This window comes from Physeter macrocephalus, chromosome 2 (genome assembly GCF_002837175.3).
Source record: "Physeter macrocephalus isolate SW-GA chromosome 2, ASM283717v5, whole genome shotgun sequence".
In the NCBI taxonomy this organism is placed as follows: domain Eukaryota; kingdom Metazoa; phylum Chordata; class Mammalia; order Artiodactyla; family Physeteridae; genus Physeter; species Physeter macrocephalus.
Genome location: NC_041215.1, coordinates 93,955,452 through 93,969,530, shown reverse-complemented (window position 1 = coordinate 93,969,530; position 14,079 = coordinate 93,955,452). Strand labels below are relative to the sequence as shown.

Below are 14,079 nucleotides of genomic sequence, written 5' to 3'. Positions count from 1 at the left end.
AAAAAAAAAAAAGAAAGAAAGAAACCAGTTAGCCTGGTTGAAGGTCTATTTAGAGAGCACTCAGGTTTCCAGATCTCCTCCTCAGCCCCAGCAGAGGGCTGGCAGTATGTTCCTTGAAGAGTGAAATAAAGTGTGTCTTTAGAATGGATGGCTTGGTGTGTGGCGGTGTGGAGGTGCCCTCACAGCTGAAGGCAGCTGTGTTCCATAGAGGGTGCTTCTCAGAACACTGACAGCCAGGTTGACATCTTTCAGGCCAAGAATTTGGAAGAATTTTATCTGGTCAATTTGACCAATCTAAGAGAAAAAGTCCTAAAAATAATGACTTTGGAGATTTTCTCATAATAGCTCAGGCAGATAGTGGAGGCCAGAGGTCAAGTTCCACCTAGGCAGAAAACCTCCAAATGGCGATTTTGCTCACTTTTAAATAAGAGCAGACAGCCAAGAGTCATGAGACTTTGATGAAAATCTCCAAAAACAGATTGGAAATAAAAACCTAAGAGAAATAAACCATGTTAAGAGAGAGAAAAAAATAGAGGATCAAATGAAAAGAGGAGGAAACCTCTCAGACAACAGGAAGAAAACAGGAGAAAAAATAAGAATATTAGAGAGCACCATTCTAGAAGGTCCAGCAGTAAATAATAGCAGTTCTAGAGAAAATGAAGGCAAAGAAAGAATTAATTCTTCTCCTTAGACAGTTTTTTGATTAAAACCCTCGAAGGGGGCGCTACATTTAACTCAGAGGAAAAGTCAAAGTCTTTTCATTAAAGCCTGTTTTGACTGCTTTATTTAAAAAGGCAAACTGCACTCCACACTCCCTTTCCCACCATTCTTCCTCCCATAATTCTTATTGCCTTCTAAAATACTATATATTTTACTTACGTGATGTTTATTATCTGTGCCTTCCTGTTAGACTATAAACACCACTAGTTTAGAGACTTGACTCTTTTGCTCACTGATATATCCCAAATGTCTAGAACATATAGTAATGATCAACAACAAAAAAATGTTAAACGAATTCAATGAATTTTCAGAGAAAAATAAACAAGTCAGGATACAGATAAAGTATAAGACAGTATCTTCAAAGTTCTAAGACAAAATGATTTTCAACCTAGAACTCTACCCAACCAACCAATCCAATGGGAGAGAATAAAAGCATGTCCAAACATGCAATGTCTTAAATTTACTTCCCATGCACCAATAGGATGTGCTTTACCAAAGCAAGGGAGTGACCAAAGAAGGAGAAAAACTACAGGATCTATTACAGTAGATGTGAATAAATCCCCAGAATGGTAGCAAATGTAGATCCTAAGATGATTACTGCGCAGCAGGTTTACAGGGCAATCAGTTCAGAAAGAAGCAGGTCAGAGGCTCTTGAAAATATTTCTTCAAGACTCGAAAGAATACCTAATATGTCTGAAAATAATGAGAGAGGACTTACAGGGTAGAGTTTTGGGGTGAATTAGGAGAGAAGTAAATAGGAAACTGAGCAAATGAAAAAAGAAGGCAATCAATAACTCCAGAGAAAAGAAGTTGGTCACAAAAGGAAAAACAACCTGTTTATTACTATGTGGCTCAGCTACGAATTGTGTTTACATGTTTAAGGATGAACAGTGACCTGACCAATTTAAGATTTATCTATACTGGAAAAATTAGGGGACAGAAAATATGCAGGGGTATGTTATGTATATGGTGGGAGTGGTGTGAAAGAAACTTCAACTTCAATAGATCAGAGTTAACAAATAATACCTAGATCTGAAAAATCCAGAATTAGCAATATAAACATGTTTCTTAAAGATATGGAGGTAAATAAAAACTTCAACTCAAAGAGTTGAGAGTATCTTTGTGGGTAATGGCAGTGGTGGTGATGTTCAAGTTTTCCCCAAGAAGTCTTGTGGAACTATTTGATTCTTTAAATCACAAGCATATATTACTGATATTACAAATTGAGACTACATTTTCAAAGAGCACTATGACATCAAACGAAGCAAGTAGTTTCTAAGTATGTAATTTTAATTCCACTTTAGGGCAGGTAAAACATTTTTCTCATAGCTGAGTTCTAAAAGATAACCTTATCTTTGCAGGGAGGCAATGCGCATGATCTGCACCACTAGTGACTAGAACATACCTGTTTGCTTGTTGGTGTGAGTTTCTCTTCTGGAGACTGTGTACTGAATGTCAATAAACTCTGAAAAGAGAGGTCAATTAATGATGCAAAATATAAACTGTAAAGTGCAAATCTAAATGTTAAAGTTAGAAAATGATGTTGACTTTTCATATTGATATAAACGTATCTGCTCACAGAAAAGTAATAAAAGATTTAAAACATATTTAATAACTGCTGTGACAGTTGTAAGATTGTCCTCAAAGATCATTTTTAAGAATTGGTAATGAAATAAAATTCAACTGATGGGTCAAACTTAAGCCACTAATTTCTTTATGGTAAATCAAATACTAAAATTAAAAAAGAGCCATTCTAATAAATACAATTTACAGTATTCTAGTTATCTTCTAGGTCATATCTTTTTTGGTGTCATGGAGTGAATGAATGCAAGCAATACTTAGCCCCAAAGGTGTGGGCGAATATACTCCCACCAGTAATATGACTGTACAGAGCACATTAGATGGTTTGGCAGGGGAGTGGGAGGGGAGAGAAGGAATAATCCTTTAATAAAACTATTGCACTTGCCCTGGGCTATTACTCTCAAATATTAAAGCAACTGAAAATCACACATACAAAATGACCGCCTTTTCTGAGGTGGATGGTTACCTGTGATTTTGTTAGGAAGTAAAACTGCGATCTGTTCAGCCACTGGTAAGCTTCTGAGGTGAATGATTCAGGGACATCTCGTGGAACAAACACTCCCCACTGGACTTCCTCTCTGGAGATATTTTTTTGAATATACAATGGCCTTGGCTCGCTAGGTCTAAACACAAACACTAAAGAAAAAAAAACCAAACAGACAACAACATTTTGCCTGCAAAGGTTAGTTTCAGCCTCAGACTGGCAGACCACACTCATCCTGGGACTTAGCCCATTGAGTAAATTTATCAGGTCATGATTATTTTAGGCTTTGAGTCAACAAATATCTACTTGATGCTTACTATGTGCCAAGCCAGTTAGGAATGAGGGCTTTGAAGATGAAAAACAGAAACAAAAATTCCTGTTTCTGAGAGCAGGGTCAACTGCAGAAAACAGACAACAAACACTATGGCAGTATTTTGTCTTAAGCACTAGAACAGAGATCTGCAGAAAGAGCTTCAAGATCATAGAAGAATGATAAAAGCTCCTTGGGGGATTTAGGAATGCTTCAAAGAGGCAAAATCTCTCTTGGATTTTGAAGGCTGAGTAGCAAATGACATGTTGAAAAATGAGGGATGTGCTGGAGCTGGAACTCAAGAAAGGAAGGGCAGTGGTCAGGCAAATGGCTTCAAATGGACATCTGATTTGAAGGTAAGTTTAAATCAAATTATATTAAAGGTGTTAAAAAGAAAATTTAGGTAATAGACTTCTTCTGTCAAAAAATGGTCTGTACTTACAGTCTGAACCCATGGAAGACTGAGAGATTGCAGCAATATTCTCTGAATTGGGATCAGGTTCCATAACTCTCACATTTAATTTTGCACTCCACTCCACTGGGGGAAAAAAAGTGATTAACTTCTAAGAAGAGATTTACCAGAAGCTTTATAAGCTTGTTATGTAAACCAGGTACTCAATATTTATTGGGACAATCAATTCTATTATTTTTAGGAATAGGGATTTTACCATTCCAGATAATACATGGAGAACACACTGACATAATCTGTGGAAGTCTGCACTAAAACGAGGGGCAAGAAGCAGAAAAACAAAGTACTGATACTTCTTCCACATGCTATGAAATGGTTATTACAGTGCAACTTCTGTCTGGTGCTTTTCCACTACTGCTAAATGTGGGCAAAATGTTAACCAGAATCACTGTAGAGAATATTTTAAAAAATGTTATCACACACATTCATTACAAAGTAACCACAATGTCTTCCAAACATATACTCGAATGAGTAAAATGCCACAAAGTTCACACTTGTTAGGAGGATTGTGATAGGCTACATTCAAATTTAATGCTGTCAGGTACACTGCAGGTTAATATGCATTATAAACTATCAGAAACTTCCCTCAAATTGTTATGAGGATGGATAATATGGAGGGCAACAAAGTCATACAATGAAGACAGTGGAAAAAGGTGAGGATAATGGAAGATGATTTGTTGACAATTAGGCAGTTTATAAATACAGTTGACCCTTGAATAACATGGATTTGAACTGTGAGGGTCCACATACATGTGGATTTTAAAATAGCAAGTACTACCAATAACTGCTCAATCCAAGGTTGGCTGACTCCACAGAGGGCTGACTCTCTTAAGTTATAAGTGAATTTTTGACTGCGCAGAGGGTCGGCGACCCTAACACCCGCATCACTCAAGAGTCAACTGTAATCAAAGTCTATTATTACAGGCATAGCACTCCAAAGTTTGGTGGTACAATGTACCACGTAAAAAATTATATATTCTCTGGGTAAAGATATGAAGATATCATCCAGAAGTCCTAAAATGCCAAAGATTAATGTCCACTTCCTATGTGCTTTGTCATCACTTTATAGCAAAAAATATCTTACATGCACAACTGAGCAGATTCCAACAGCACAGAATGCCATTTTCAGTGGCACCAAGAAGATACTTGGAACAAGTCAATCTCCCAAAGCAAAGGTGCCTAGATTAAAACAAGGAAGTTAACAACAGTCAGTTCTAGCACATGTAGTTACAAAGGACTGCAGACTTCCTGCACAGTACTAGCTTCGTGCAATGCAAATTTTTAGACAGACGTGTATGTTTTTGTTCATAATTATTCTGCAGGAAAGGCGGTAAGGAGCACAACAGGAAAGGTTTATTTAGCTATTTTGTTTCTTTAGGAAAACAGATTTGATGACCAATTCTTTTCTCTAATATGCTGTACAGTACAATAATTGACACAGAGAAAATGTATGTGAAACGTATCAAGTTATTTAACAAAAACTCTTTTTTATGCTTCTTTGTCTCAAGAGGAAAATCTGCAATATGAATTCTGAAGAAAGTTTTACAAAGAAAATTCAGAATTAGACATGTTGGGAATTAGAAACAGCCATTTCCCATTCTGTCCTCAAATGCCCAAGTTACCAGAAATAAAATGGAAGATACTGCTGTTACATTCCCTTGCCATTATTACAAACAATGAAGTTTGAGCATAACATTGCTTTTATGAAAATACAGAGAAAATAAACATTGTTTGGATCTACTGAGGCTTATATATAGCTTCTATTATTGTGTAGTACAACCATGAAAAGTAATGCACATGGTTCATAAACCCAGTATTTTTTAGCTTCCCAGTATTTTGGTTAGCTGCTGGCACCACTGACCCACAGGATACCTCTGGAGAAAGCATAAATTAATTACTAAAGTTTATGTAGAAAAGACTTGTTTGAATTTTAAAAAAAAGAAACAAACCCAGTACTTCATACTCCCCCAATTATTTACCTACCTTATTTTCCCAGCTCGTTGACAAAATGTACATTTAAGTTCCCATGTCTCCGAATCCCATATTGTAACTATTTCCTCAAAACTAACTGCTAGTAAAGAGCCATCTTCGGAGAAACAGCAGTTAGTTGCTTGGTATTTGTGATAACTACCCACAAAGTCACAGGTCCAGCCAACAGCTTTTTCTGTGAAAATATAGACCATAGAAATAGTACAAATGCTAGATAATATTTTAGGGAATTTATAAGAAATATGGATTAAGAAACAAGGAAACACAACAAAAAACCTCCTCTCCAAAATTTTAGTTACAAATCATTGACTGATTTGAAATTTGCGTCCCTTCCAAGAGACCTTGACCTTCCTCTAGTGGAACAGTAAAGGGACTATTGCAAAAGCCCTTTTTACTGTACCCTCACAGACTGGAATAATTAGCACACGATTAATCAAGAATGTCATAAAATAAGTAAAGATTTGGGAGAAAAGGCATGTAAAAATGTAATCTCTCAAATCTTTTGAAATTGGGCAACATCCTATAGAATTAAAGTAGAAAATGCCCTCCCAGAATGGATACAATTCATAAGAGATAAATATATCAATTCTTAAAACTGTGCACTACATACAGACATACTATATTTAAGTAACTTACTATATATATCAGAATCATCTGTTAATATCCACACTTTGAAGTGACCATCTTTACTTGTTGTAACCAAGGTGGGGTTTTCAGATTTTTCTGCATTACAGAAACAGAGAGCTGTGATGTGGTCTTCATGTGGCATGTTAACCTTTGTATTGAGAACAAACCTAGTAGGAAGGAAACCAATTTATTTTTATACCAGGGCAATATGATATACTATCATATGAGTATTAAGAATTCCTTACATATTGCACATTTTACAATAGCATCTTTAAGAATAAGCAACTGATATATTATCACCTAGCATGACAAACAATTGAGTGTTCTGTCACTAATGGCCACAGGATGCAAAGAGTTCTAACACATTACCTCTGGCCTCGTGTAACGTACATAACAGAGATGATTATAAATAGTGTCAGCTTACTGGTACAGAATGAGTATAAAATAGGGGTCATCAAAAAATGATACTTGAAAGGCTACTATACTAAACTGCAGGGAAATTGTGTAGAACACAGATACCTCACTCTTTTGAAAATAAGCAAAAAAGGAAATGGCTATGAAAGCCCTTATTTGTGGCAAGACGGTACAGAAAGAACATTACCTATTTCACTGCCCTGGTCAATACTTAATATTTAAAGTCACCCAAACTACCTCTCAAAGCTTGTTTCTGGCTGACAGAACACTGCTGTGAATGAAAGATTATCTTGTGAAGATTCACAAGACAATGGGCACGAAAGCACTAAGCCCAGTTCGTGACAAACAAGGACTTGATAATCTGCTATTACAGCCATGGTATGAGAAACTAGCGGGCTCCTTATCTAATCAAGACTACACCACACCACACCTCTACCACCTACCACTGCCATTTTCCCAAAGAAGGTAATATAACACTAATAAAAAAGCTAAGGAACTAAGACCTTTGCATTCTAATCCTGGATTTGCCTGTAAGTAGGTATGTGTTCTTGGGGGTGTCACTTCTCCATGTTTCCTCATTTATGCAATGAGGTGACTCATAATTTGGAGGACACCAATGCCTTCTCAGAGCAGAAAGCATAAAGGCTTTATTAGAGGAATAACACCTCCTTCATTTCTCTTAATATAAATTTATCAAAATGAAACATCGTAAAGACCAACAATTGAAATTAGAAAGTCAAATAATTTTCTGCTCTGAAATTAAATGTCTATATAGGTAGAATTACCCTTGTGTTTTCTTATTATATGTCCACAGTTTCATTTGCAATTCAAGCTCAGTTTCCTTTTCTTGACGTTGTTCCACCGTTGCAAGCCAATTACCATAGCAGCCAAATGCAGCCTTTGTTAGCTCAATTTGGATCAGACCATAATCATTGATATATTCTTGCTGTGTAATATCTAACTGATGGGTTAAAAAAAAAAATCCAAAATTCTTATTAATGTAAATACATAAATGTTAAAGCATTCAAGGAATGGTAATTAACCACATCATAGATACCTTCTGGAATATAAGGTAACAGATTTTTAGGTGAAGAGAAAAATGAACTAATCATTACTTACGGACATCGAAATTGCCATTGAAAACATGGAGCATATTATATAATACCAATTTGGTGATGATTCTTCAATGACCTTAAATTTTAGTAACGACTATGCTCCATTTATATGATACAGCAGAACTTTAGGTTACAGTAATGCTTTTCTTTTGTTTCTAAGAACAAATAGCTTTACATAAAATCTCAAGGCTAGATTCCACATCACTAGAAACAAGGAGAGCAAAAATGAAACCCACAATTTTTGAGAAGTGAAAAAAGCACAACGTTGTAAATAGGCCAGCATTTTCTTTATAATTGTTTCTTTTATTGTTTCCTCATCTATTTACTAAAAATGTATTAAGTGCCTACTATTTCCAGGCACTGTACTAGAAATGTACAAAAATCAATAAGTTTCCTTTCTTTGAGAGGTTTAAAGGTGTTGGAGAGAAAGAGATAAAGTGTTACAGTGGCTGTGATAGAAATCTGTAAAGGGTACTGTGGGGCACTAAAGAAAAAGTGGAAAGTCTGGATTGCATTTACCAGGATTATAGAAGTGTTCCTCTTTAATCTACACTGAAGATTTTATCTTCAGCATGTACATATGATACTGTTTCACCACAAAGCAGAGACAGGTCTGTATTGTTAATCCATACTCTCATTGCCTATCCTTATGACTCAAAGGCACAGATGTGTGCGACAGTTAATTTAGAGTGTAGTCTTAAACAGAATAAAATAGCGCACACAACAGTGCCAACTGGCTTACATGTAGACTTCATCTGCAACTGTGGCCTCATTAGAATCAAGCTATAAACAACTGATAATACTATGTTCAGATAACACAGGCACAGGATCTTGTTTTAGAAGCTATACAATAAGTTACTTGACCCCAGTGGTGCTATAAAGATATTTCATTAGTTTTAAGGGTAGTTAACAGATCAAAAATCTTACATTGTATAACTGTTTATCACTTTGGAGAGAGTAAAACTGCAAGTGGCCAGGTTTCCCATTCAAAACCAAAGCTTTAGTTCTTGGGTCAATCATCAAACCGGTAAAGATATTTCTGTCTGCAAAAGAAGTGATGAACAATAGCTGAAATCAGACAAATATTCACTTTTAAAAATGTACACAATTCCACATCCACTGAGGTCTGCGATACCTTTCACTAGGCCTTGAATTACTGCGGACGCCTCAAGGTTTCGGTGAATGATTATCATCTCTGTGGGTAAAATAAAACAAACATCTAAACATAAATAGGTCAAACCTTCAAGGTTAAAAAAAAAAGTGAATTTATATCATTCTGAAATATACCAGAATACAAAACAATTGAGTATGTTCAATTTCTTGGAGTGTTACTGGAAAATTAGGAATATATTTTATGATTTAACAGAAAAACTAGGGGTGGGGATGAGGGCTTTTTCTGTTGGAGTCTCGAAGTTTTCTGCTGTGACTATGATTAGAAGTGTTAATTCAGAAACTTATATGCCCCCAAAGAGACGGCTGTTTACTTTGAGTCACTGCACTAATGGATTGCTCAGTTATGCTCTCTTTTGAAGGGAAAGGAGGCAATGGGCACGGGATTTACATCCAAGCTGAGGTGTAACAGGATGACCAAATGCTGGGGAGGCATCAGACGACTGCTCCATTTCTGTCAAAATCCACAGGACTCTGACACCGAGACAATGGCTGTACCAAAGGAAAACCTCAGAGCATTCTTTCGAGAATGCCATTATATTGTGAAAACCTCCTTTATTCCCCCAATCATTCCACATGAAAAGATTTTTAAATATAAGTGGCACAACAATAACCAAATACACTTAGCCCTACACTTTCATAAAAACAACTCTGGAAATGTTGGATTCAGGTGGCATCTTGGGGCAAGAAGGGTGGAGGAAAGAGGAGAAATAGAAGAGAAATAAATGCTCGTTAAATCCTATGCTACTCTTAGTTTGAGGTCTCTTATTTTCCATCCCCTACAGATGCTACCTAATTTATGACATTACACAAACTATTTCCTCATGACAACAAATTGAGACTTACTGTTATCGGAGTGCGAAGTACAGAAGAGATCCCCTGCTGGAGACACTGAGATATGTTCAATAGTAGCTCCTAAACGGGGGAGGAACTCCTTATTCTTCTCTGCTGCCTCTCGCCACTCTACAAGGACAGACTCACGTCCACCACTCAGCAGACTGCTGCCTTCTCATCCACCCAAAGAAATGAAAAGGACAGTGTTTGGGGGAAAAAACAGGAAAATATAATCGATGTTTTGATTTTTCCTATGTTAGAGAAATAAACTATTTAAAAAAACACACAAACAAGTGTCTTTATATCTTTTAATATACTTGAAAGACAAAAGATTTAAAGATCACTGGTTCAGGGATTTTTCCTCTCCAGTAACATGTGACTACTTTGTTGCTGACAAATTCTTCTGCCAATAACTAGAAAAACTGGATGAAACAAACATCCTCCAGGCCCAGCTGGCTTCACTAGTAAACTTTTCCAAACGTTTAAGGAAGAAATAAACAAGTTTTACACTCTTCCAGGTAACAAAAAAGAAAGAACACTTCCCAATTTGTTTTGAAGACCAGCATAATTCTGCACCAAAACTAGCACATCATTAAGAAAAGTACAAGCCAATTTCATAACATGAAAACTACCAAATGAAGTATCAGCAAGCTGAATCCAATGATATATTAAAAAGACATCACTGCAGGGTAAAATTTACTGTAAGCATGTGAGGTTATTTCAACATTTGAAAAATAAACCAATGTAATGAACTCTACTTACAGAAAAAAGGGAAATAGATCATCAGTATCTTAACAGATGCAGAAAAAGTAAATGATAGAATTCTAGACCCATAATAAAAACTCTCAGTAACCTAGGAATTGATGAGACCTTTAAAATTTCATCAAGAATACTTACAGATAATCTATAGCAAATATTTTAGTGGTAAAACACTGAAAACTTTCCCCGTGTTGGGAACACCAATACCACTTTTATTCAACATTAACTTGAGGTCCTAGAGCACTGAAATAAGAAAGGCTTAAGAATCAGAAAGAAGTAAATAATAAATTAGATGCTCACAGACAGCATGACTGTGTTCAAAGCAGAGCCAAAACAGTTTATACTGTTAACATTTGCCTTAACTTATAAACCGTTCTCAAAAACCCTATAATTTGTAGTTCATTTACACAGACAACTAATTTTCTTCTATTAGCTCGCTCATACGTATACATTCACTGACAACCATGTACTATATTACTTCTCACAAATACTCACGATTTAAAAAATAACATCAAAAATTCAACTCTCTAATAGCCAAGATGATCTGCAGGACTTCCTATATGAAAGCCATGGCTCACAGTAGAGGCACTTGGTATTCTCTTTTTTGAGTGCCAACTAATTTAACTATTCCTTCTTTCCCAAACCCCACCTGAGAAGGCCAATCCTGAATGTCCCAGGACTTAAGGGTAATAAGTAAGGCCATCACAGAAAGCTGTGACTAATAACTAGTGTGAGAGGAGGTGGACAAGATAGGTAAGGGCAACAAAATAGAGAAAAGTCACAGTGACAATATACATCAATGGGTCTTGGCCTTTGGGCAGGGGCCACAGCAGAGAAAAAGAAACTGATGAGGAAGGGCAGAAGAAACCACCTTAGGTCAGGAGAGAATAACAACACTGCCTGAAACATTACAGACATATGTACAAACAATGCCACAAACATACTCATTTTTATTTTTGGTGGGGAGGAGGGTGAAGATAAGAGTAGCCGATGTCTTTTATCCATAGGGTTAACACCGTCTTCATTCTTCTGTTCTTCGTTCCCGTATGTCACAGCTGTACTCCTGTTGTACTACTCTAAGTGTGTCAGGTTGGGTCCCACCCCCATATACCAGTCACTGATCCCCAAAATCAAAAGCACAAGTAGGCTAAAGATGCCTCCTGCTTCCTGAGGCTCCACTGAGTTAAACCCAAGTAAGCCTGTAGGAATCTAGAGCAAATGGTACTAAGACTTGTCCTGCCAGTCTCTGGGAAGACCTACAGGAAGAAGAACCACTTTCTCCAGGCACGGAAACTTCTGAAGCATCTAGCACCTCCCCTCCCCCACCCCCTTAAGGACCAGTCAAAATGTACTGACATAATTTTCACCACATACATGTGGCGATGCTAACGGTAACCAAAGACAAAATGTACTTCTCCAAATTTCTGTTGAAGGTCATCCTATTTCCAAGGAGGTATTTTTACGCATTATAGCCACTCTCATGCAGCTTAAATGGAACAAAGATCTGAATTAACTTAAAATAGTGAAATGTGGCAATCTTACAGTTAAAAACAAACTTTCGAATTAGACCTAGGTCAAATCCCACTTACGAGACAAGTGACCTTAGGCAAGTTAGTTCTCAACTACAAATTCCACTTCCATCATCTGTAAAATGAGAATAATGATGCCTGTTTTCAGAGTCAAGGATTAAATGAGATAATGGATGTAAAGCATCAGCAGTCATTTGCTCCTGATAAACTGTAGCTATACTTATGGACAACAAGCACTTAGCTATGTGCACATACTTGAAAAAAGAAAAGGAATAAAATTTAAATAGGTTTATATTAACAAGAGACTTTATGATAGGTGTACACTTTGATACTCTGAAGAGCTTTGAAAACTTAAGCATATGGCATTGTGCTGAGCAAAGCCCAAAACACAGGGGTGATATACAAGTGCTTAAAAAAATTCATTTGGCTCATGCAACTCTAAATCTTTCAAACTATAAGTACAGTGAATTAAAATGCTTGGTTCACATACTTTAAAAGTTCATTTTAAGTCTTAAATTTGTACTTACCTGTCACTGAAAAAGCCAAATCCATAACCAAATCATGGTGCCAATGTAAACATGTGTATGTGTATTTCTTTTCATCATCAAAATTCCTCCTATTGGAGAAAAACCAAAATTCTTAACTTGGCCAAAGGCGTATGTTTATCAAGTTTACTGGTCTTAATGTGCAAAAAGTACGTTTTCTATTTCTAAACAAGTCACTTCTGCAAACAATAAGCCATCGTAGTATTCTACTAGTTCAATATTCACTGTTACTCTCTCCTTTTTACTTAAAGGCTGACAAAAAGTTCTCTTCAATTAAATGATTAAGGACAAAATGGATTTACTCCTAGGGACAAGGGCTGAAGTCCTAAAATAGTAACTCTATGCAATGAAAAGTACAGTAATAAAAGAAAGGGAGGATGCCAGCAAAGCATCATCTCTATTATCAGCTGTTGCTTTTCAGTTCTATCCTTTTCCCTGCACCCAGGTATACTCCTTTTCTGCAGGACTAATCTAAAATAAATAAATGATTGCCAAGCTCTTCAAGAGTTTACTGACCAAAGACGAATTTTGCCATCCCCGTGACCAGTTGCTATGCAATTTTCCTTCGGGTGACATGCTACACATGTAAAATTGTTCTTAGCATGTTTCTTATTTCTTGATGATGATAAAGTAAACCTAGAAGAAAAATATTTTCCCTTGATTATTAAAGGCTTGGTAAGTGATGTAGTTAGGCAAAATGGAGGTCCCACCCTTATCAACCCAAACTGGTGAGCTCTCAGAATTCACTGAACATAAATGCACAATTTTTAAGAAAAATCATGACCGAGAATCAAGAAGTTTGTTTTGTAAACATTTATTAATACCCAATATAAACTTCATGTGAATAACATTCCACCATAATACCTTGTCTATGGAGGCCACTGAGAGTGAAATAATAAACAGACAGTTCTTTTTATAGTTTTCTGCCTGGGTAAAGTTTGTCTGAATTTCTCGTTAAAGCTAAGTTTTTAGCATGAAGTATGGACAAGCCTGAGAAATTATATCTGAGACAACTGGCTAATGTGTCCAGAGATGTCAGGACCCTTATATTGTAAAGGAAAACAAATGTGAATCTTGGCAGGGTAAAAGGGGAGAGGGGACAGTGTCATCTGAAGAGTGACTACTCATGCTTAGCACTAGTTTCTTTAAATACGTTATCTCATTCATCCTTACAACTCTATTAGGTAGAAATTATCGCCATTTAAAATACATGTTGGGGGCTTCCCTGGTGGCGCAGTGGTTGCGCGTCTGCCTGCCGATGCAGGGGAACCGGGTTCGCGCCCCGGTCTGGGAAGATCCCACATGCCGCGGAGCGGCTGGGCCCGTGAGCCATGGCTGCTGGGCCTGCGCGTCCGGAGCCTGTGCTCCGCAACGGGAGAGGCCACAGCAGAGGGAGGCCCGCATACCACAAAAAAAAAAAACCAAACCCAAAAAAAACCAAAAACAAAACAAAACAAAACAAAAAATAAAATACATGTTAATTTGAAGTGCACTGAGGTTCAATGGACTAATTTGATTCATTTTAAACCCAGA

At 36.8% G+C, this 14,079-nt stretch overlaps 1 protein-coding gene across 2 annotated transcripts in view; it reads right to left on the bottom strand.

Moving 5' to 3' along the window:
* Positions 1-14,079, bottom strand: part of WDR75 (WD repeat domain 75) — a 45,018-nt gene that overhangs the window by 11,911 nt on the left and 19,028 nt on the right. For both annotated transcript variants that reach the window (XM_055089016.1, XM_028479934.2), the window contains exons 7-18: positions 13,063-13,182; positions 12,529-12,617; positions 9,726-9,884; positions 8,845-8,904; positions 8,637-8,752; positions 7,380-7,555; positions 6,190-6,347; positions 5,548-5,728; positions 4,649-4,743; positions 3,538-3,633; positions 2,768-2,937; positions 2,126-2,185 (exon numbers count right to left, since the gene is read on the bottom strand). In XM_055089016.1, the coding sequence (XP_054944991.1) occupies positions 2,126-2,185; positions 2,768-2,937; positions 3,538-3,633; positions 4,649-4,743; positions 5,548-5,728; positions 6,190-6,347; positions 7,380-7,555; positions 8,637-8,752; positions 8,845-8,904; positions 9,726-9,884; positions 12,529-12,617; positions 13,063-13,182 (1,480 nt within the window). The remainder of the gene's footprint in view (positions 1-2,125; positions 2,186-2,767; positions 2,938-3,537; positions 3,634-4,648; positions 4,744-5,547; positions 5,729-6,189; positions 6,348-7,379; positions 7,556-8,636; positions 8,753-8,844; positions 8,905-9,725; positions 9,885-12,528; positions 12,618-13,062; positions 13,183-14,079) is intronic.